Source organism: Bombina bombina, chromosome 2, assembly GCF_027579735.1.
Source record: "Bombina bombina isolate aBomBom1 chromosome 2, aBomBom1.pri, whole genome shotgun sequence".
Taxonomy (NCBI): domain Eukaryota; kingdom Metazoa; phylum Chordata; class Amphibia; order Anura; family Bombinatoridae; genus Bombina; species Bombina bombina.
In genome coordinates, this window is record NC_069500.1 from 464,629,037 (window position 1) to 464,651,812 (window position 22,776).

The 22,776-nt window shown below is 38.1% G+C and overlaps 1 protein-coding gene across 1 annotated transcript in view; it reads right to left on the reverse strand.

The window, feature by feature from the left end:
- Positions 1–22,776, reverse strand: part of MYO18B (myosin XVIIIB) — a 1,229,288-nt gene that overhangs the window by 956,703 nt on the left and 249,809 nt on the right. Inside the window, exon 13 of the mRNA XM_053702090.1 lies at positions 9,071–9,215. Coding sequence (XP_053558065.1) covers positions 9,071–9,215 — 145 coding nt within the window. The remainder of the gene's footprint in view (positions 1–9,070; positions 9,216–22,776) is intronic.

The following is a 22,776-nucleotide window of genomic DNA, read 5'->3' on the forward strand; positions in this document are numbered from 1 at the left end:
GACACTGAACCCAAATTTTTTCTTTCGTTATTCAGATAGAGCATGCCATTTTAAGCAACAATCTAATTTACTCCTATTATGAATTTTTCTTCGTTCACTTGCTATCTTTATTTGAAAAAAGGCATCTAAGCTTCTTTTTTTGTTTAGTACTCTGGACAGCACTTTTTTATTGGTGGATAAATATATCCACCAATCAGAAAGAATAACCCAGGTTATTCACCAAAAATGGGCCGGCATCTAAACTTACATTCTTGCATTTCAAATAAAAATACCAAGAGAATGAAAAAAATTTGATAATAGGAGTAAATTAGAAAGTTGCTTAAAATTGCATGCTCTATCTGAATCATGAAATAATAAATTTGGGTTTAGTATCCCTTTAAGCTTGTTTTGTATCAGTCTTTGCCCTATTTATTTGTGATGAAACAACCTGTGACACTTCCACATTGTATTTAGACCAACCATACTGGTTTCTGTATCCATATTAAACTCCAGACCACTAAACCATACCCCACAGTTCTCAGCACTACTTTATTTTTCCTCACTAAACTTGGAGCCCTTGACAGCAATAACCCAAGTAATATGTTACCCACTTCCTCACAGATCCCAACGAGCCATTCTACATGACCCACTTGAGGTAAGGCAACTGCCAACTTAAAAACACAACATCATGTATGGACTTAGGTAGAGCAGGCTGTTATCTTAATTCTATGTTGTCCTATTTGTATTTAAAGATCTATCATTCATCTGCATTAGTCTAAAATTGGGGCTCATCTGTCTTGATAGAAGCAGACATTGCTCATCTTTAGCTTCCTTCATCCAAGAACCTTGCAGTAGGTCTCATTGTACCACAAGTCTGTAATGGGAAGCTGCCCCTTTTATTGACTTTTGAGAGATGGAAGTTAATTTAATATTGGTTGGTTATTTCCCAAACCAATCATTCCTAAGAGGACCTGATGTGGAAAACTTAGTTAGGTGCGGTGAACAATGTATTTTATGGTTTCAATTTTTGTTCTAAGCCCAAAATAACTGAATTTTCCATAGATAAATATATCTAGTAATTTATTGTAAATGCATAAAAAGGGGAAAAAAATCTGAGGTTATTGCAATTCAAATACAAGCATTTGTTTTAGTATTAGCAAGAACAAATATTAGGGAAATGAAACTATAAAAAATACTTTTGTTCTTTCATTTATTACAGTAGAATATTGATACCAAAACAAGAGCCATAATTTCCTGTAAACTCTGATGCGTGACTGTACATGCTTGTTTTACTAATCTATAGCTGATATTCTGTTTTCAGGAGATTTCATTCAGATCTCAGTGGGTTACAGCAGTTGCTGATGCTGAGGTCACCTCTGTGATACAGACAAACAGTGTCAATATGTTAAGATGTCAATATCATTTTCTGCTTCAATTTTCTTTTGATGTTTTATTGATTTTGTACACTTGGATTATTCCTTTCTGATTGCAAGTTTGTACAGCATTTTAAAGTATGTTGCTGTTTCAACCAGGCAGTAAAATTGTTTATTTTGTGTAGTCCTACTAAAAGGAGATAGGGTCATGTGCCAAAGTATTATATAAAATAATTTCAGCTCTCTCCATTTGTGAATTGTCTAACATTCTAGTATTTTCTAGATAAACACAGGCCTGACATATTATTTGATATCAGTGTTGCCACATTAAGTGGCTGGATTTGTAAATAGCACTTGCCAAACACAGCTGACTCAATCAATTAACATGAGACCCTGTTCAACCCCTTGCCCTAGGTAAGATACTGTATATTGTGATATTATGTAGATTTGAAAGCTCTTAGAATAAGTGCTCTTCTCCTTCTCTGTTAATTTGTTTTGCTTACACTGGGCCAGATTACAATTGGAGCGCTAATTTATTGTGCCCCCCAAACAGGAAAATTTGCCAGCTTGCGAGCACGCAATAAATAATCAGCCATTACTATAGCACTCAGAAAACTCAACAGAGATCAGATCTGTTGTTAATTTTCTAAAAGTGCCCCATATGCCCCCAAAATAAAAGAAAACTACTGCACTAGGCAGTTTTTAGGGGTTAAGAGTGGTGGTTGAAGGGTGTTAGGAAAAAAAAGTACTGAAAAGTGCCTTTACATTGCGGTCTATGGGAACTGTGTGTTCCCTGTAAATATACAGTATATGTATATGAATATATTATATATATTTATTATTAACACATAAATATATATGTATATTCATATACAAATATATTATACATTTGTTGCCCAACGCTGCTCGACTTACCCCCTTTGCTGCGCTAGTTCTCATGCCGTGTCTGAGGGCATGTGAACAATGCTCCCATTGGAGCCTATGGAAGCGCACTCTCATGAACACAATGCTTCCATGCAATGCGAACGCAATTGCGAAGTTGCGTTCACATTGCACCTAACTCTTAAAACCAGTGCACATTTGCATGCGCTGGTATTACTAAGTTGAGCATAAATATTGCTTTTTCAGAAACAATATTTTGCTCTCATATGTAATATGGCCCTTAATATCTTAATTTACTTTTTCACCATGAATGAATACCCTATTTGTGTTTTTGTAACTGTTATTTGCTTTTTGTATTAATCCAGGTATGCCTTGTCACTAGTGTCCATAACACCACTAGTGCCTTGTCACTAGTGTCCATAACACCACTAGTGCCTTGTCACTAGTGTCCATAACACCACTAGTGCCTTGTCACTAGTGTCCATAACACCACTAGTGCCTTGTCACTAGTGTCCATAACACCACTAGTGCCTTGTCACTAGTGTCCATAACACCACTAGTGCCTTGTCACTAGTGTCCATAACACCACTAGTGCCTTGTCACTAGTGTCCATAACACCACTAGTGCCTTGTCACTAGTGTCCATAACACCACTAGTGCCTTGTCACTAGTGTCCATAACACCACTAGTGCCTTGTTAACAGTGTCCATAACACCACTAGTGCCTTGTCACTAGTGTTCATAACACAATAAGTTTTAAAACCAGCCCTGTTGTGATGCATGAGGACTGGATATGGCCACACTGGCCGTTAACAGTGGACTTGATTCACTACAATCTGTTTGTGAACCTAATGTGTCAAAAAAGAAACTCAATGCAACATCACTGCATGGAAACTGAAGAATTCATATAGATGTGTACCCTTTTACACTATTACAAAACAGTCCACTCTACCATGCACAAAAAAAATAAAACTAGAAAAAAAGTTCAAGAAAAAAAATTAAAACAAGAAAACATCATCAATTACTTTTTTTACGCATTGCTTAAGGTTCTGGTTAGATGTACAAGATATCATGTATTTGGGCACTTACATGCAATTACACGTGGCAATTGTAGTTATGCTCCCTGGTGATAGGCTTGAAAAGATAAGTGAAGTGAGGTTCAATTCATTTTGAATATGATCTCACCTGACTATTGAGATCGCTCAGCAGCCTAACAAATGTCAATGAATCTAACTCATTGCCTTGATCATTAATTAAATTACATAGATATAAAACTAGATATGTCTAATTATAACTATGTACAAAAACTAATACAACATTTTTAAAGGGCCATGAAACCCATTTTTTTTCTTTCGTGAGTTAGATAGAGCATGCCATTTTAAATCTTTCCAATTTATTTCTATTATGGAATTTGTTTTGTACTCTTTGCATCCTTTGTTTAAAATGATACTTTGGTAGATTCAGGAGATGCTAGTTGGTGGCTGCAGATATATACCCATGTTATTGTCTCAACCAATGCTTTCGGCTAGCTCCCAGTAGTGCATTGATGCTCATTCATCAAAGGATGCCAAGAGAATGAAGCAAATTAGATAATTGAAGTTGTTTAAAATTGTACGATCTTTCTGAATCATGAAAGAAAAATGTTGAGTTTCATATCCCATTAAGGGATAATTATTTAATATCAGGATTTCTGCCAGTAGGATCTGACTGCCTTGGGTTATAAAATAAGCACTGCTATTTTATGTAATTTTTTTTACATACATGAGCATGCAGTAAGAATACCTCCCAACATTTAAAAATTCAAAAGAGGGACCCCCCCCCCCCCCGCGCGGCCAAAACTTGGAAGGGGCGGGGCTTAAAATCATAAGACCAAAGTACTATAAATAAAACTCTAAATAAAGTCATATCTTTTAATACTCTTAGGCAGCAATTCAAACACAAGCTCAAACCACTGGTATAGCTATGTGAGCTCTCTATTTAACTAGCCTTTGCAGAGACAGTGCTAAATATTTTTATCTTAATTGGACATTTAATAAAAGATTCTTTAAAACTCCTCTCTGCATTCCCCATTAATATTCTAGATTCTGGACTTTAAAGTTAGCAAAAAAGCACAGTAACACACTACATAGCATACACTTACACTTGCAGATACACACACACTGCATAGCTAACACTTATACATACAGATACACACTACACAGCATACACCTATACATGCAGATACACACACACACACTTATACAAACAGATACACACACTGCACAGCATACACTTATACATGCAGATACACACACACACTTATAAATACAGATACACACTACACAGCATACACTTATACATGCAGATACACACACACACTTATACATACAGATATGCACACACACTACACAGCATACACTTATACATGCAGATACACACACACACTACATAGCATACACTTATACATGCAGATATACACTTATACATACAGATACACACACACTACATAGCTTACACTTATACATGCAGATACACACACACACTACATAGCATACACTTATACATACAGATACACACACACTACATTGCATACACTTACACGTGCAGACACACACTACATATCATACACTTATACATACAGATACACACACACACAGTACATATCATACACTTATACATGCAGATACGCACACACGCACACTACATAGCATACACTTATACATGCAGATACACACACACTACATAGCTTACACTTATACATGCAGATACACACACACTTATACATACAGATACACACACACAAACTACACAGCATACACTTATACATGCAGATACACACACACACTTATACATACAAATACACACACACACTACACAGCATACACTTATACATGCAGATACACACACACACACTACATAGCATACACTTATACATGCAGATACACACACACTACATTGCATACACTTACACATGCAGACACACACTACATATCATACACTTATATAGGCAGACACACACACACTACATAGCATACACTTATACATACAGATAAGCACACACTATATAGCATACACTTATACATGCAGATACGCACACACTCACTACATAGCATACACTTATACATGCAGATGCACACACTACATAGCTTACACTTATACATGCAGATACACACACTACATAGTATACACTTATACATGCAGATATGCACACTTCATAGCTTACATTTATACATGCAGACACACACACTACATAGCCTGCACTTATACATACAGATACACACACACACACTACACAGCTTACACTTATGCATGCAGATACACACACACACTTATACATACAGATACACACACACACTACACAGCATACACTTATACATGCAGATACACACACACACACTACATAGCTTACACTTATACCTGCAGATACACACACACCCTTAAACATACAGATACAAACACACACTACACAGCATACACTTATACATGCAGATACACACACACACACTACATAGCTTACACTTATACATGCAGATATACACTTATACATACAGATACACACACACTACATAGCTTACACTTATACATACAGATACACACACACACACACTACATAGCATACACTTATACATGCAGACACACACACTACATAGCCTGCACTTATACATACAGATACACACACACACACTACACAGCTTACACTTATGCATGCAGATACACACACACACTTATACATGCAGATACACACACACACTTATACATTCAGATACACACACACACATTACACAGCATATACTTATACATGCAGATACACACACTTCATAGCTTACATTAATACATGCAGACACACACACTACATAGCCTACATACAGATACACACACACTACACAGCTTACAAATATACATGCAGATACACACACATACACACTTATAGATACAGATAGACACACACTACATCATATATGGGTATCTGTAACTCATTGTATGAGGTCCTGGGGTTGGCAAGAGCATAAGCTGGCAGTCTGAGGCTGCCACTGTTCGTTACCCTAGTGTTGCACTGCTCATAGTATAAAACTGAAGGCATATGATAGTATTATCACCAGGGGTTAGACGTCATCACTACCAGGGGTTAGAAGTCACCATTACCTGAGGTAAGAGGGTGTACAGCCTTCTTACTCCTACTTAACCCACACATCATTCATTTTCCACAAGGAATCTAACAGGTATATAACCCTGGGAGAGAAAAGCCAGCTGCTTCTGTGTATGGACCCAATAGAACTTAAAAAAAAAAATTCTTTTTATTTAATGCATGGAGTTAACTCGGGACAGATGACTAGCAACCCGGGACAGAGGGACAGACCCCTAAAATCGGGATTGTCCCGCGAAAATCGGGACAGTTGGGAGGTATGAGTACAGTATGATTAAATTATTAAATTGATAGTAAAGTCAAACTTAAACTTTCATGATTCCTATAGAGCACACAATGTTAAACAACAAATTTACTTAAATGATCAAAGTTGCTTTATTATCTTGGCATCCGTTGTTGATGGAGCAGCAATGCACTAATGCTATACACATCATGTGAGTCAATTACAAGAAATATATATGTGCAGCCACAAATCACTGGTTCGTTCCCAGTAGTGCACTGCTGCTTCTTAGTCTACCTAAGGATACCAAGGTAGCAAATTTGATACTAGAAGTACTTTGTAAAGGTATTTAAAATTATATCTAAATCATTTTGACTTTACTATCCCTTTAACCTTTTCTCATAAGCAAGGACAATCTGGGTGCATTTCTTAGGTGCCCATGAGCTCCAGGGGTCAATAACTGCCATTTTCACAGATGTATTATATTTCTGAATTAACTGTCCAAAGCAGAGCACATCTTTCTGGAAAGAATTAATGGTCACATTTAGCAGGGCACTATTTCACAGTGGTCAGCCTTAGTCTACAATTAACACAAAGTCATAGACCTGGCAAGCATTTCCCAATTTAAAACACATTAATTAATTCAGTTAATTCAGCAGCCAGATACTATAGGGAAAACAGCTCCTTATAATTCTGATTGTGTCAAAATGGAGTGTCTTTCCCATAATGCTATATTATTTCATGTTCCAGAATATCAGATGAGCCAACTGCCCTATTGCTATAGTATGCTAAGTGGTATTTTATTGTTGTATATTTCAATTTATAATGATAGTTAACTTTCTATGAACTTTATTACTTTGCCTTATTTTAAACAGAGTCATAAACTACAACGTACAAAATCTATTAGGAGAATGAAAGTCTTATTCCTAACATTGTGCTAATTAGATAGTGACCATAGGGTTGACCTACAAAACACATTGGCAACATTTTGAGTAAGAACCAACTGGTGGCAACTGGCATTTATTAACCCTTCAAAGGAAAAAACAAAGTTAGATGTATGTAAAAAAGCCTGTTATTAAGATCATAAAAAAATAATTTTTTGTATTTATTTTCCAGGAAACATTTATCAAGGACAAGCTATGAGATTTAACAGAAATAAAGAAAAAGACAACATTATCCTTGTGGTGCAACATACTAAATACATTGCAGCCCTCTATGGAAGCCAAGTGGTTAAAATATAAGTAAAATATGAAAAGCTGGTATTGATAACACTAAGCAAGTTTCCTGCTTTGTAAAGAACTCAATTTAAACAATAATTTAAAGGGACACTAAACAAACAAAAAAAGGATATTGCATTAAAAAAAACAACCATTAAACATGTTAATCTGTTTAGTTAACATGGTTTAAACGTATACTGAATCTAAAAGGTAATGCATATTTGTGCACAACTCATTCCTAGAAATGAATTTGCCAGAGTGTTTTTGAGAACCACTCCCATAGTCATGTTATTGAACAGGGTCATGATCAAGACGGCAGCATAGTTCATCTCCAGCTGTCTCTTAAAAATGAAAATAAGCATTTTATATGGATCTATACATTTTAACAAGAGAGCTCAATAAATATTTGTAATCTATTATACATTTTGTATCTTATTATGCATGTGTGGATGATTGTTTATATGGTAATACATTTAACTTTATTATAGTTAAAGCTCACCTTTTTTGGCGCTTCTGAATGTATTTTATTTCCATTTTGGATACTATTTAGGAAAAACCTATCAGATAGCATCAAGCTGTTTTTTATTATACTGAGTTTATTGCATAGCCATTTGCTATAAATAAAGATAAAGGTGACTTGTCTCTGAAATTTCCTTGATATTTAGATACTTGTGGACTAAGTAAGCAATACCATTAACAAGTCAGAAATATTACAATTAATGTACAGTACATAAAGATTTACGTCACCGGATATTGGTTTAGAAGGTGTGGGTTTACATTTCTACAGAAATAATTAATCTCTTGTCATTCTGGATTTCACCTTCAATATATGCACTCTACAGCCCAAACTGTTTCATTGTCAGTGTTTGGTTAATTATCCCAACTGTACATAAAGCTGACATCTCACAAGATGAATCCTACAAATAATAGCAAGTATCGCAAGAGAATGATTGCTGTAAACACGTCTTACCTTGGTGCAGAAAGCATAACATGGCAAGTGAAAACATTAAGCCAACAAACTGTTACCTAATTAAAATCAAGCTGTTCTTTGTTTATCTTCATTTAGGGAATTCTCAGTCTAATCTCTATGTTGTTTCCAGAACATGCTGTAATCTCTGAAGTTTTAGATCAACTGGTAGAATACAGGGATAGTCTAAACGAGGACAGCTTGTGACCACTGGTTACACAGCTCCATAAGACAGTCAAGTATTTTGAGTGTGTTACTATGAGATCGCTTAATTGGCAGGGATAAAGACTAAAGATGTTCTACTATCTTACCTCTGCAAGCACCTGCCGCACCGAGGTGATAGATGCCTGCAAGCACATGCCAAATGGACCTCTGCTCATTGGCTGTGAATCCCAGAGCTTCCATGGCAGATTGGAGCTGTTCAAATGCTGCAGATGCCTTCTGCTTCTCTTCGGGCTATGAGAAAAACAGGAGAGGGACATTAACTCATGTTGTACAAATAAAATCAAGAAATATTTTCTTAGTTTTACTAAAGATCATGTAACAGAACAGAATGAATTTTAGTAACCAAACATAAACATGCTGTACTGCTAAATATGAGAGACGTTAATGTAATACTTAGGGCAAAATTTATTAAGCCCCGAAAAAATGCGCCTAAAAAGTTGCGATTCGCAATGTGTGAAGTAAAAAATGTTGCCAGTATTTCTCAAAAATCCAGAGACATTTTGGGGCAATTTTTTTTTTTTGCGATTTCAAGCGAATGGCTGATCTAGTTTTCTTGCGGAAATATATTTTTCACTTTATTTATGAACCTTAACTTTAGCCAGCGGTAAATGGTTTTATTGTTTTTATCCTTTTATAACTAAATAAATTAGTCACATGATTGTTTGTAAGAATGTTATTTCTTATATATTAAAGTTATTTTTATTTTGCCCCTTCTTTTGCTCTTTTTCATCAAAGAAGATTGTCCATTTTTTGGCGCTTATCTCTGTTCTTTTTAGTACACTTATTTCAAATTTCAAAATTATTTTACTTTTCTTATAAATCTGTATATACCTTTTGTTATTTAATTAATTACTATTCTTCAGGTTCTGCGCCTTGTTGTGGGCAATTTCTAACCCTAGATACAGCCATTAAGGCAAGAAAAAGAAATTTTTCCATTTTCCCCTCCAGACAAATGACAATATTGCTCTTTATTTTTAACTATCTCGCAACATATAAATTGGCGAGATTAAAAACAGTGAATATTGCATGCGCCACTTTTCATAAATATGTGAGAACTGCAAATATATACGGGCATTTTAAAATGCCAATAGAGATTTCATACAAGAATTAGGCATCTCCAGACAACTTATTTGCCTATATTATAGACTTGCGAATGGTAAGGAGTCAGTTTGTTCACACACATGAAAAGTTGCGTTTTGTTTCCCACATAACCTTTCATAAATATTATGATATCATTTGTGAGGTTTTTTTGACGACAAACGTGAGAATGTTCTTATTCTCACTTTGATAAATTTTGCCCTTAATGTACACTTTTAACTGTTTTAAACAATAAGATACAATCACCTAGATTACGAGTTTTGCGGTAACAGGGGTGCAGTGCTAACGAGCAGTTTTCCTTCACCGCTCACCTACAGACAACGCTGATATTACGGGTTTTTACAAACCCGGCGTTAGCCGCAGAAAAGTGAGCAGAGAGCAAAATTTAGTTCCACATCTCACCTTAATACCAGCGCTGCTTACGGTAGTGGTGAGCTGGCAGAACGTGCTCGTGCACGATTTCCCCATAGGAATCAATGGGGGAGAGCCGGCTGAAGAAAAACCTAACACCTGCAAAAAAGCAGCATAAAGCTCCTGACGCAGCCCCATTGATTCCTATGGGGAAATAAAATGTATGTCTACACCTAACACCCTAACATGAAGCCCAAGTCTGAACACCCCTAATCTTACACTTATTAACCCCTAATCTGCTGCCCCCAACAGCGCCGACACCTGCATTATATTATTAACCCCTAATCTGCCGCTCCGGACACCGCCGCCACCTACATTATATTTATTAACCCCTAATCTGCTGCCCCAATATCGCCGAACCCTACATTTTATTTATTAACCCCTAATCTGCCTCCCCCAATGTCGCCACCACCTACCTACACTTATTAACCCCTAATCTGCTGCCCCCAACGTCGCCGCCACTATATTAAAGTTCTTAACCCCTAAACCTAAGTCTAACCCTAACACCCCCTAACTTAAATATATTTAAATAAATCTAAATAAAATAACTACAATTAACTAAATTATTCCTATTTAAAACTAAATACTTACCTATAAAATAAACCCTAAGCTAGCTACAATATAACTAATAGTTACATTGTAGCTAGCTTAGGATTTATTTTAATTTTATTATTTTAACTAGGTAGAATAGTTATTAAATAGTTATTAACTATTTAATAGCTACCTAGTTAAAATAAAGTCAAATTTACCTGTAAAATAAAACCTAACCTAAGTTACAATTACACCTAACACTACACTATAATTAAATTAATTCCCTAAATTAACTACAATTAAATACAATTAAATACAATTATCTAAAGTACGAAGAAAAAAAAACACTAAATTACAGAAAATAATAAAATAATTACAATTTTTGTAAACTAATTGCACCTAATCTAATCCCCCTAATAAAATAAAAAAGCCCCCCAAAATAATAAAAAGCCCTACCCTATACTAAATTACAAATAGCCCTTAAAAGGGCCTTTTGCAGGGCATTGCCCCAAAGTAATCAGATCTTTTACCTGTAAAAAAAGTACAATTCCCCCCAACATTAAAACCCACCACCCACACACCCAACCCTACTCTAAAACCCACCCAATCCCCCTTAATAAAACCTAACACTAACCCCTTGAAGATCACCCTACCTTGAAACATCTTCACCCAACCGGCTGAAGTCCTCAACGAAGCCGGGCAAAGTGGTCCTCCAGACGGGCAGAAGTCTTCATCCAAGCCGGAAGGAAGAGGTCCTCCAGATGGGCAGAAGTCTTCATCCAGGTGGCATCTTCTATCTTCATCCATCCGGCGTGGAGCGGGTCCATCTTCAAGACATCCGATATGGAGCATCCTCTTCTTTCAACGTCTTCTTACTAAATTACGGTTCCTTTAAGTGACGTCATCCAAGATGGCGTCCCTTCAATTCCGATTGGCTGATAGAATCAGCCAATCAGAATTAAGGTAGAAAAAATCCTATTGGCTGATGTTAGGTGTAATTGTACCTTAGTTTAGGTTTTATTTTACAGGTAAATTTGACTTTATTTTAACTAGGTAGCTATTAAATAGTTAATAACGGGGGCGGAGTCTGGAGCAGCAAGAGAATGGCTGCTTGAGAAGAGAGCTCCGTGCAGGATAAAAGTTTTGAAGGCAAGGATAAGGTGTCAGAGGCACAGCATACAAATAATATGTGACCGCAAGTGGTGCAGCTCCTGTGGACAACAACCTGTAAGCTCCAGATCACATACATTCCAGTCAAGGAGCGGAGTCTAAGGGGAGGCTGTACAGAAACGGCCGGGCGCCATTACCGCAAACCACGTGGCGGCATCTAACTGAGTGTCGGATGAAATGAAAGAAGAGCCCCACGGTAAAGGTTGGTGCAAGATAGTAAAATGTAATAGAGGGGCTTATTTATTGTGAAAGAGGGACAAATAAACCGAAGAAGACGGTAGGAAGGAAGTGACAGTGGGGTCACCTTTTGCAGCTCCTAAGCTACGGCACGGATAGCGGGCATTAACGGCCCAGTCAAATTACATCTGCATAGCAGGGATATCTACAGACTTGCCTCTAGAAATGTGGTGGGGAAGTGAGGAGTTTACGCAGCAGCAAAGGGGAGGCTGTAAACTTTAATGTAGATCCGGTATGCTGCAGCTCCTTCAGAAGAGCTTTTGAGAAATAACACAGTTGCTAAATTGGTCTAGCCCTGACCCAGGAGAGCTATGCGGTGAATGCCCCAGGAGATTTTATGAGGGGCGCCACAGGGAAGGACTTGGGGAAATCTTTACATAAGTACAAGAGCTGAGGCGGAAGTGCTGGAGGCCAGGTTATATTACAATAAATATGAAGGCTTGCATTTACTAGAGAATGTGAGGAATAGCATGACTTAAATACGCAGAACCCTCTCTCTATCTATATCAAATGATGCCCCAGACATGCAGACATAACCTATACATTTAAAGGGGCCCATATACAATACTTGTTTCCCTGGCTCTGTTGGGAGGAAGAGAGGGGAGAAGCATAGGCAATACTGTGAGCAGACAGACCTAACAACCACTATCTACACACCAGAAATACGCTACAATGACAGCCAGAAAGAACACTAAGGTGACCCCACTGAATAAACACCCGGCATCTAGTCTCTTTTTTAAACCTACAAGGAGGGATAAATCCTCTGACACTCAAGCACAACAATCTGATGAAGAGAGAGATATAGATGAACAATCCATACAAGGGGCCGGGGTTGCAAGGCCTATAACAATAGCTGATCTGGACCACCTGGTCTCAAAGCAGGATATTAATGCTAATTTTGAAAAGCTCCTGGAAAAGATGGAAAGCCTACAAAATTCTGTAACCGACAGTATAGCAGACCTGAAGCAGGAAGTGGTGGAGTTGGGGTCAAGAGTAAACACCCTGGAAGAAAGTGGGGATTCTATGGTGGAAGGTCTAAATGAAGTAACAGAAAGAGTCACCGCCCAGCAAGCGGACATAGAAGATATATACGACAAGTTGGAAGATTTAGAAAATCGCGGTTGCAGATCTAATTTGCGATTAAAAGGAGTTCCAGAATCAATTGGCCCTAAGGAGCTGAATTCATATCTACTTAACCTGTTTCGTGCCATTACTGGTTCCGTCGGAGAAGAGAAATTTCAGATGGAAAAGGCACACCGGGCACTCAGACCTAAACCTAGGGAGGAAGAACCTCCCAGAGATGTCATTATAAAGATGCTACGTTTCCAAGAAAAGGAGGAAATTCTTGCGGCAGCAAGGAAGAACCCAACATGCAAGTATCAAGGTAATATCATCCAATTCTTTCAGGACCTTTGCTTAAGGACATTACAGAGAAGAAGCTCTCTTCGGCCTCTAACTTCTTTACTAAGGAAAAACCAGGTCCCTTACAGATGGGGATTTCCTTTTGCTGTCCACATTACGTGGGAAAATAAGACATTTTTCATTAAGGATCCCCAGGAGATCCCAGAAGCATTCCGCAGAATGAAGATGGAGCCTCCGGCTCTTGTTCACCAGGGGGAATCCACAGTACAGCCTAATCAGGGGAGCAGAATTCGTCAGAAGCAATGGACCAAGATACCGGAGAAGAAGCGAAAGACTTGACATACATAGGTTTCATTGGTAATCTCTGAAGTTAAAAGTTGTGTCTCCCTTTTTGGGCATATCCCAATTGAAGAGGGAGAAATCTCTGGGACTGTCCAAAGAACACTAAGAGACTGGATAATGGACAGATGAGTATAATACTGTTATGTTTGTTTCCTGCTCTTTTTTTTCTTTGTTGCTTTGTGTGGGGAATATTATAACCTATTGGTGGGGGGGGGGGTGAAGGTTGAGCATCATTATGGGCCTCGAATACTGGGCCAAAAAATGAAAGATACAAAGTAATGTCACATAGCATTTATAGTTAATGTCAATACGGAGCGGTCTTCAGTGTTCTAGCTGAGAGAGTTAGAATCATTTTTAAAACATTTTGCTGCTCTAGTTAAAGCAAAGTGGAGGGAAGGTTGTACAACACCTCTTTTTACTTTTGTTTGTTTTATTACACTCAGGTTCTCTATCTTGCCATAATAACTAAAATATGCTTATAACTGCACTTAAATTCATGATGTGGTGGAGTCCTAACTGGACCAAAAATGTTAATGTTCATGTTTTTGTTTTTTACTGTTTTTTAATGTGTTTTTTTTTTTTCAACTAGGTGTTTGCTTATGGGTATCTAAGGGTAAAATGAGAGAGGAAGAGAAGGGTGAAGGTGAAACAGGTGAAGGAGGTTAGGAAGGTAGGAGGGGCTCTTCATCACACTGGGAGGCCCTTGAGAAAAATAGCTAAATGGGGAATAGGGATAGGCAAACAGGATAATACTGATGTCACATAATTTGAGACTAATATCCCACAATGTGAGAGGGCTTAACACGGACATTAAGAGACATACGGCCATGACACACTACTTGAAACTAAAAGCAAACATCATATTCCTTCAAGAGACTCACTTCATCTCCCAGACAATCCCAAAATACTGGTCTCATCAATACCCCCAACACTTTCATTCCACAACGGACTCAAAAAAAAGGGGGGTAACGATCTTATTACATAAATCACTAGATTTCATTCTAGAGAGGGTAACTAGGGACAGGGAAGGCAGATATGTGATCGTTCAGGGTACAATTCAGAATTCCAAAATCACTTTGTGCAACATCTACGCACCTAACGAAACACAGAATGCCTTTTTCCGGCAGATATCACATCATCTCACTCAGTGGTCGCAGGATAGAATTCTTTTAGCCGGGGATTTCAATGTATCCATGGTCCCTTATTCGGGTGGGGGTTCTTCATGGACAACAAGTAAACAACATAGACACAATGCCATTGTTAAGTCCATTACGGAATCTCTGGAAACACACAATCTTATAGATTCTTGGACGGCGGTGGGTAACTCCAAGCATGATCATACATATTACTCGCCGGCACACCAATCATACTCCACCTTAGACTATATTTACGTGAGCCAAATACTGATCCCTAATTTGGTTGCATCGAGCACACAGCCATGTGTTTGGTCAGATCATTCTTTGGTGATCCTGGATCTCTCAGGCCTCCTAAACTTTTCACGACAAAGATCGTGGTCATATCACCCAACACTTCTTAGGAACCCAGAGATACATGAGAGAATACTCAAAGCATTGAGGGAATACTGGCAACTTAATGTGAGGTCCACTAGCAATCCATTGGTCACATGGGCAGCACATAAACCTTACTTGAGGGGTCTACTCATTAAAGAGAAATCGATACTGACGAAAAAATCTACACAATTAGTGAATACCATTCAGAGAGAGGTTGAGACTCTGGAGAAAGAGCATAGCCGCACTCTATCAGCAGGGGTATATAAGACTCTTCAATCTAAAAGACAGGAGTTGTCCAAAATCTTAAACAAATTTTCTATCTGAGCGGCTTTGAAGCTGAAAGCTCATTACTATATCTACGCGAACAAGCCGGATAAGTATTTAGCATTTAAATTGAGGGAAAGAACTAAATTCTTTGCTATACCCTCCATACAGAAGCAAAACGGAACTCCCACTTCTGACCCTCAGGAGATAACTGAAACTTTTGCCCAATATTATGAGGACTTGTATGATGGGAAAAAGGTACCTTCAGGGGATCTATCTGCACAGATAGATGACTTTTTGCGGCAAGCGAATTTACAGGCAATTCAGGACTCAGATCTTACACAACTTAATGCTAAAGTTTCGGCCATAGAAATATTATCGGTAATCAAAGACCTAAAGTCAGGGAAAGCTGCGGGCCCAGATGGTATTACAGGGGAATATTACAAAGTTTTTGGGAAAGAACTGTTACCTCACCTGCTAACATTCTGTAACGGGATCCTGGAAGGGGGGGTGATACCTAAAGAAATGCTACAAGCTAAGATTGTGGTAATACCCAAAATAGGGAAGAATTTGAAATTTTGCAAAAACTATAGACCTATATCGCTGACAAATATGGATCTTAAGATCTTCACCAAAATTATTGCAAATAGACTGAAATTGATCCTTCCCTCTTTAGTCCATCAAGATCAGGTGGGGTTTGTTAAGGAACGGGAGGCCCCAGACAATGTGAGGAGAATCGTGTCCCTAGTAGATTATTTAGCAAGCACTAAGACGCCAGCCTTATTACTATCACTTGACGCAGAAAAGGCGTTTGATAGGGTAGATTGGAACTTCATGTTTAGGGTATTGGATAAATTGGGTTTTAAGGAAGCTTTTATAAAGGCCCTCCAGTCTATATACTCAAAGCCTACAGCGGTGGTAGGAGCGGCGGGATATGTCTCGAGATCAATAGACATTATGAATGGAACTCGTCAGGAATGCCCACTGTCACCACTATTGTTTGCCTTATGCATCGAACCACTAGCAGCATTCATTAGACAGTCAATGGAGGTAGCGGAAGTGCGGCTGGCGGGGAGGGAATATAAGCTAACGTTGTTCACGGACGATGTCCTACTGACACTGACAAAGCCCCTGATCTCACTACCCCACCTATATAACATTTTGAGACAATTTTCAGAGATTTCGGGGTATAAGGTTAATTTGGAAAAGTGCGAGGCCCTGTCAATTGACCTTCCCCCCCCATACAAAAAAACGGTGGAATTAAATTTTAATATTACTTGGGCAAAGGTTCACATAACCTATTTAGGAGTGAAGTTAAATGGTAATTACTCAGACCTGTAAAAATTGAATTATGTACCCCTCTATAAAGCTATCAGGAAGGACCTCAATAACTGGAAGAAGGGTAGGTTCTCATGGTATGGGAAACTGTCGGCTATAAAAATGAATGTCCTCCCCAGGATCATATACCTTTTTAGAGCTTTGCCAATCGCAGTACCCATGGTAGACTTACAAGCCTTACAGGCGGACTTATTCCGCTTCTTGAGAGGAGATGGGAAAGCAAGAATAGCAGCACAGGTGTTAAAACAACACAGACAAGTGGGAGGAGTGGGAGTTCCGAACCTGGTAGAGTACTATTATGCATCTATGCTGGCACAATCTATCATCTTAGAGAAAAACTTGAAAGATATTGCTTGGCCACATATAGAGGCGGATATTGCTGGGTGTGACAATCCGGCCGAGATACTGTGGGATCCCACATTGAAAACCAAAACACTTACATATAGATCCCCTGTTATGGGGGAGACAATACATTTATGGCAGAAGCTTACTAATACTCTGGGACTATACCCTCCCCACTCCTTAATGATGCCCTTGAAATTTTTGTTGCCCCAGGAACTTAGGAAGACAGTGGGGAAATGGGAAAACAAGGGTTTATACAGGGTGGCGGATTTTGTAGATAAAAACATAATACTCACATTTAATCAGATTAGGGATAGAATTCAACCATACACACTGCATTGGTTTCTCTACCTACAGATCTCGTCGGCTGTTACGAAATATATGTCTGGGAGATCTAGCCAACCCTTGACCCTAATGGAAAAGATCTGTAACACACCCTCTAGAGGGAAACATGTGATCTCACAGGTATATATATTACTTCAAAGGAGTAGAACTACATCTAAGTCTCCCCTGATGGAGAGATGGGAGAGAGATGTAGGAGAGATAAAGGAAAAGAGGGTCTGGGATGAAATCCTTCTAGAAGCCGGTACAGGACTGTTGAGTGCAGATATGAAAGAAAACTGTCTGAAAGTAGCTTTCAGATGGTATCTTACACCTGAGCGGACAGCACACAACAACTCAGGAAAAGCAGGGACTTGCTACAGAGGGTGTGGGGAGAGAGGGACATATAAGCATATGTGGTGGGACTGCACGAAAGTGCGACCACTATGGGTGAAACTCTCGGAGTTAATTAGCAACATATTAGACGAAAGCATTACACTGACGATGACCCAAGCGCTTCTGAATGAAAAGGTAGAACCGTTCAACTCAACGACTCATAAATTTATCAAAACCCTAAGTACATGTTTACGAATCTGCATAGCTAGACATTGGAAAGTGGGGGCGCCTAGCTGGGGAGAGGTAGTAGATAAGATAAAAGACACCTACGTAATGTCGGAATTGGCAGCTTGGGCACAGGTTTCTGTCGAGCAGTTCCAGAAGGTGTGGTTTTACTGGGTTTTGAGAAAAGATAACCATCTCTAGGGGGCAAGAGAGGGGAGTAACAGACCTTAGGGATCACCTGGCACCTATATACTTATATATCTATTTAGAGTCAATATATTTAGTATTCTTTGGATGCAGGATTGGACAACAATGGAGGAGCTGGTTTGACATCTTTATTAGATTCTCAGGATATGTAATTCTGTTAAGTTTGTATATTCTGATTTCTCTTTATGCATTTGATGTGCTATGTAATGTGTCCAATAGAAAACCAATAAAAATTTATTTCAATTAAATAGTTAATAACTATTTAATAACTATTGTACCTAGTTAAAATAAATACAAAGTTGCCTGTAAAATAAAAATAAATCCTAAGATAGCTACAATGTAACTATTAGTTATATTGTAGCTATCTTAGGGTTTATTTTATAGGTAAGTATTTAGTTTTAAATAGGAATAATTTAGTTAATTGTAGTTATTTTATTTAGATTTATTTAAATTATATTTAAGTTGGTGGGTGTTAGGGTTAGGGTTAGACTTAGATTTAGGGGTTAATACATTTAATATAGTTGCTGGGTCGTTGGGGGAGGCAGATTAGGGGTTAATAAATGTAGGTAGGTGTCGGCGATGTTAGGGACGGCAGATTAGGGGTTAATAAAATTTAACTAGTGTTTGCGATGCGGGAGTGCGGCGGTTTAGGGGTTAATATATTTTTATAGTGGCGGCGATTTCTGATTCGGCAGATTAGGGGTTAAACATTTTATTATAGTATTTGCGATGTGGGGGGCCTCGGTTTAGGGGTTAATAGGTAGTTAATGGGTGTTAGTGTACTTTGTAGCACTTTAGTTAAGAGTTTTATGCTACGGCGTTAGCCCATAAAACTCTTAACTACTGACTTTAAAATGCAGTACCAGGCTTGACAGGAGAGGGTCTACCGCTCACTTTTGGTCAGACTCGTAATACCGGCGTTAGGCAAATCCCATTGAAAAAATAGGATACGCAATTGACGTAAGTGGATTTGCGGTATTTTCGAGTCTGGACAAAAAAGTGAGCGGTGAGCCTGTAATTTCAAGACTCGTAATACCAACGGGCGTTAAAAAGCAGTGTTGGGACCTCTCAACGCTGCTTTTTAAGGCTAACGCAAGACTCGTAATCTAGGCGCATGTTATTGTAAACAATATAAATATTTTTAATTGAAGTATTTAATAGATTATATTTTAAATAAATAATCTCCAGTATTATCTTATGATTGTTTTTTACAAATAACAAAAACTGCAGAAAATATAATGTAATAAGTGTCTTATTAATCTGTTGTTTGTTTGCTAACAATCCAAAGATGATGTGTGAGTAATTCATGAGAGTGACCAATCAGGGGGCAGTAAAAAGTACAGAGGCAATGGTGCCTAGGGCCAGGACACGTACCCTACAGCTGAATTCATTAGTATAAATCAGACATGGCCAACTGGTGACTTGAGAGGCACATGAATATGCCATAGGTTTTGTGGCTTCAGAAAAATAAGCAAAACAAAAATATGTACTTATGTGCCCACAATCCGGAGAGGAGAACAGAGGATACCTTGGAACCTACCTAAATCTAATAATGTGCATTCTAAGGGCCTATTTATTATGGTGCGAGTGGACATGATCCGATATTGCGGATCATGTCCGCTGCACATCAATGAATGCTGACAGCATACGCTCTCTGCATTTATCATTGCACCAGCAGTTCTTGTGAACTGCTGGTACAATTCCACCCCCTGGTTGTTGTTTTTTTTAGATTAGGAATTTCTGGGCACTCTAAACCCCTTAATGACCAAGGCACTTTTCCATTTTCTGTCCGTTTGGGACCAAGGCTATTTTTACATTTCTGCGGTGTTTGTGTTTAGCTGTAATTTTCCTCTTACTCATTTACTGTACCCATATATATTATATACCGTTATTCTCGCCATTAAATGGGCTTTCTAAAAATACCATTATTTTCATCATATCTTATAATTTACTATAAAAAAAATTATAAAATATGAGGAAAAAATGGAAAAAAACACACTTTTTCTTTGTTTAAATATTTTTTATTGAGTTTTTCATGTCAAAACATCATAATACAAATAAACTTCAAACAAGAAGCAATATAAGTTCAGTGTAAAACAAAAACAAAAGAAAAGGAGTCACATTCATTATAGACCTATCGGGATTTTACTCCGAATAGTATTATTTTCGTATCCAACAAAGTATCTTGTTCCATACTGGTAGAAACAATTCTCACACAATACTTCCTCTAACTCTGGACTTTTATATGTCGGTCCTTCCTATCCTTCTAGACCTTTCAATATGCATAATATAAGGTTCCCACATTTCAATGAACCGGTCTTTAGTGTTTAAGAGTTCTGCTGTGGCACTTGACATATTGTAGTGGTATTCTATTCTCTTTTCAATATACTCAAATGAAGGGGTAGCCGTCTTCCAATACTTAGCTATACACATGCGTGTGATAGTACAAATCATATTAACTAATTTAGAATGCCTCTTTAAATGTCCTTCTAGTGGGAAATGTAAAAGGGCTTGCTCTGGGGAAAGGGCTATATCTGCTTCTAATAGCATGCTTAAGTAATTTGAGATGTAATCCCATATCCGCTTGACTCCCCCACAGTGCCACCACATATGCAGATATGTCCCCACTTCGTTACATCCTCTGTAGCATTGATGATGCGCATGCTCTTCATCTTTAACCCCTCTAGTGGGGTAGATGTACCACCTATGTATTACTTTGAGGTAATTTTCTTTTAAATTAGCATTAGGGGAGAATTTAAGACCTCTCTGAATATTTTCTGTCCATGTTTCTACTGACCAAGATCTGTCTAAATCCCTTTCCCATTTTATCATGCTACAGTTTTTTTTATCTTTTTCTTTGACATTAAAAATTGGGTATAATATAGTAACTATGCCCCTCTTGTAGTCTTTAGATAGGCACAATGACTCATATGCGGTGTTATGCTCCCTCTTTGTGTTTCCTAGTATCTCTTGTACCCTTGATTTGAGTTGCAGGTATTGAAACCATAGATTTCTATCAGGTTCCCCTAGCCCTTCATACTGCTGAAAAGTTATTATCTTACCATTTACAAGTGTGTCTGCAATACGGCATAGACCTTTATTTTCCCATTTTCCCTGCAATTGTGAACTTATTATTGACTTGATGGGTATTAAGGGTGTAGCTTGAGATCGATTATTAATGATTGTATGAGTTCTGGTCAATTTGTCCCATAAAGTTATAGTGTGATGTATTGCTACATATTGTCTTAAAGATTGGGGTCTATCTTGTTTGTCTGCCCATAGTAGTCTGTCTAGTCTGCCTACCTCCATGATATCAGTTTCTAGTTGAACCCATTGTGGGGTCTTTGTCGTTTTATGCCATTGGATGGTTTGGGCCATTCTAGCTGCATAATAATAAGCTCTTAGGTCTGGAAGCCCCACTCCTCCCCCTGATTTATGTCTGGTCAGAGTGTTCTTATTAATTCTTGCCCTTTTCCCCTGCCATATAAATTTGAGGATTTCTGTCTGCGTCGTTAGTAACTCTGATATCGGCACGTTTATTGGGAGAGAGCGAAATAAATAGAGGATTTTAGGTAGTATCGTCATTTTGATGGACATAATCCTTCCATATAATGACAGTTTATGTTTAGCCCACTTGGTCAATAATGTCTTAACCTGATTAAATATAACTTTATAATTTTCTCTGTATAGATTGTGCATATTTCTTGTAAGGTAAATACCTAAATATTTGATGGACGTTTTTGCCCAGGAGAAGGCAAAGTTGATCTCCAGAAGTTTTTTCGTGTGATTAGGTAGGTGGATATCTAGGGCCTCACATTTACTCTCGTTCACCTTGTACCCTGATAGTAGGCCAAATTTACCTATCTCGGAGTATATTACTGGAAGGGAAAGCAATGGTTTAGTGACTGCGAGGATGACATCATCCGCAAATAGCGATATTTTATATTCATTTCCACCTAGCTTAATTCCTGATATGTTGGGGTTGTCCCTAATTCTCTGGGCTAATGGTTCAATACATAATGCGAATAATAATGGAGACAGTGGGCAGCCCTGTCTAGTCCCATTTCTGATTGCTATTTGCTTCGATTGATACCCCG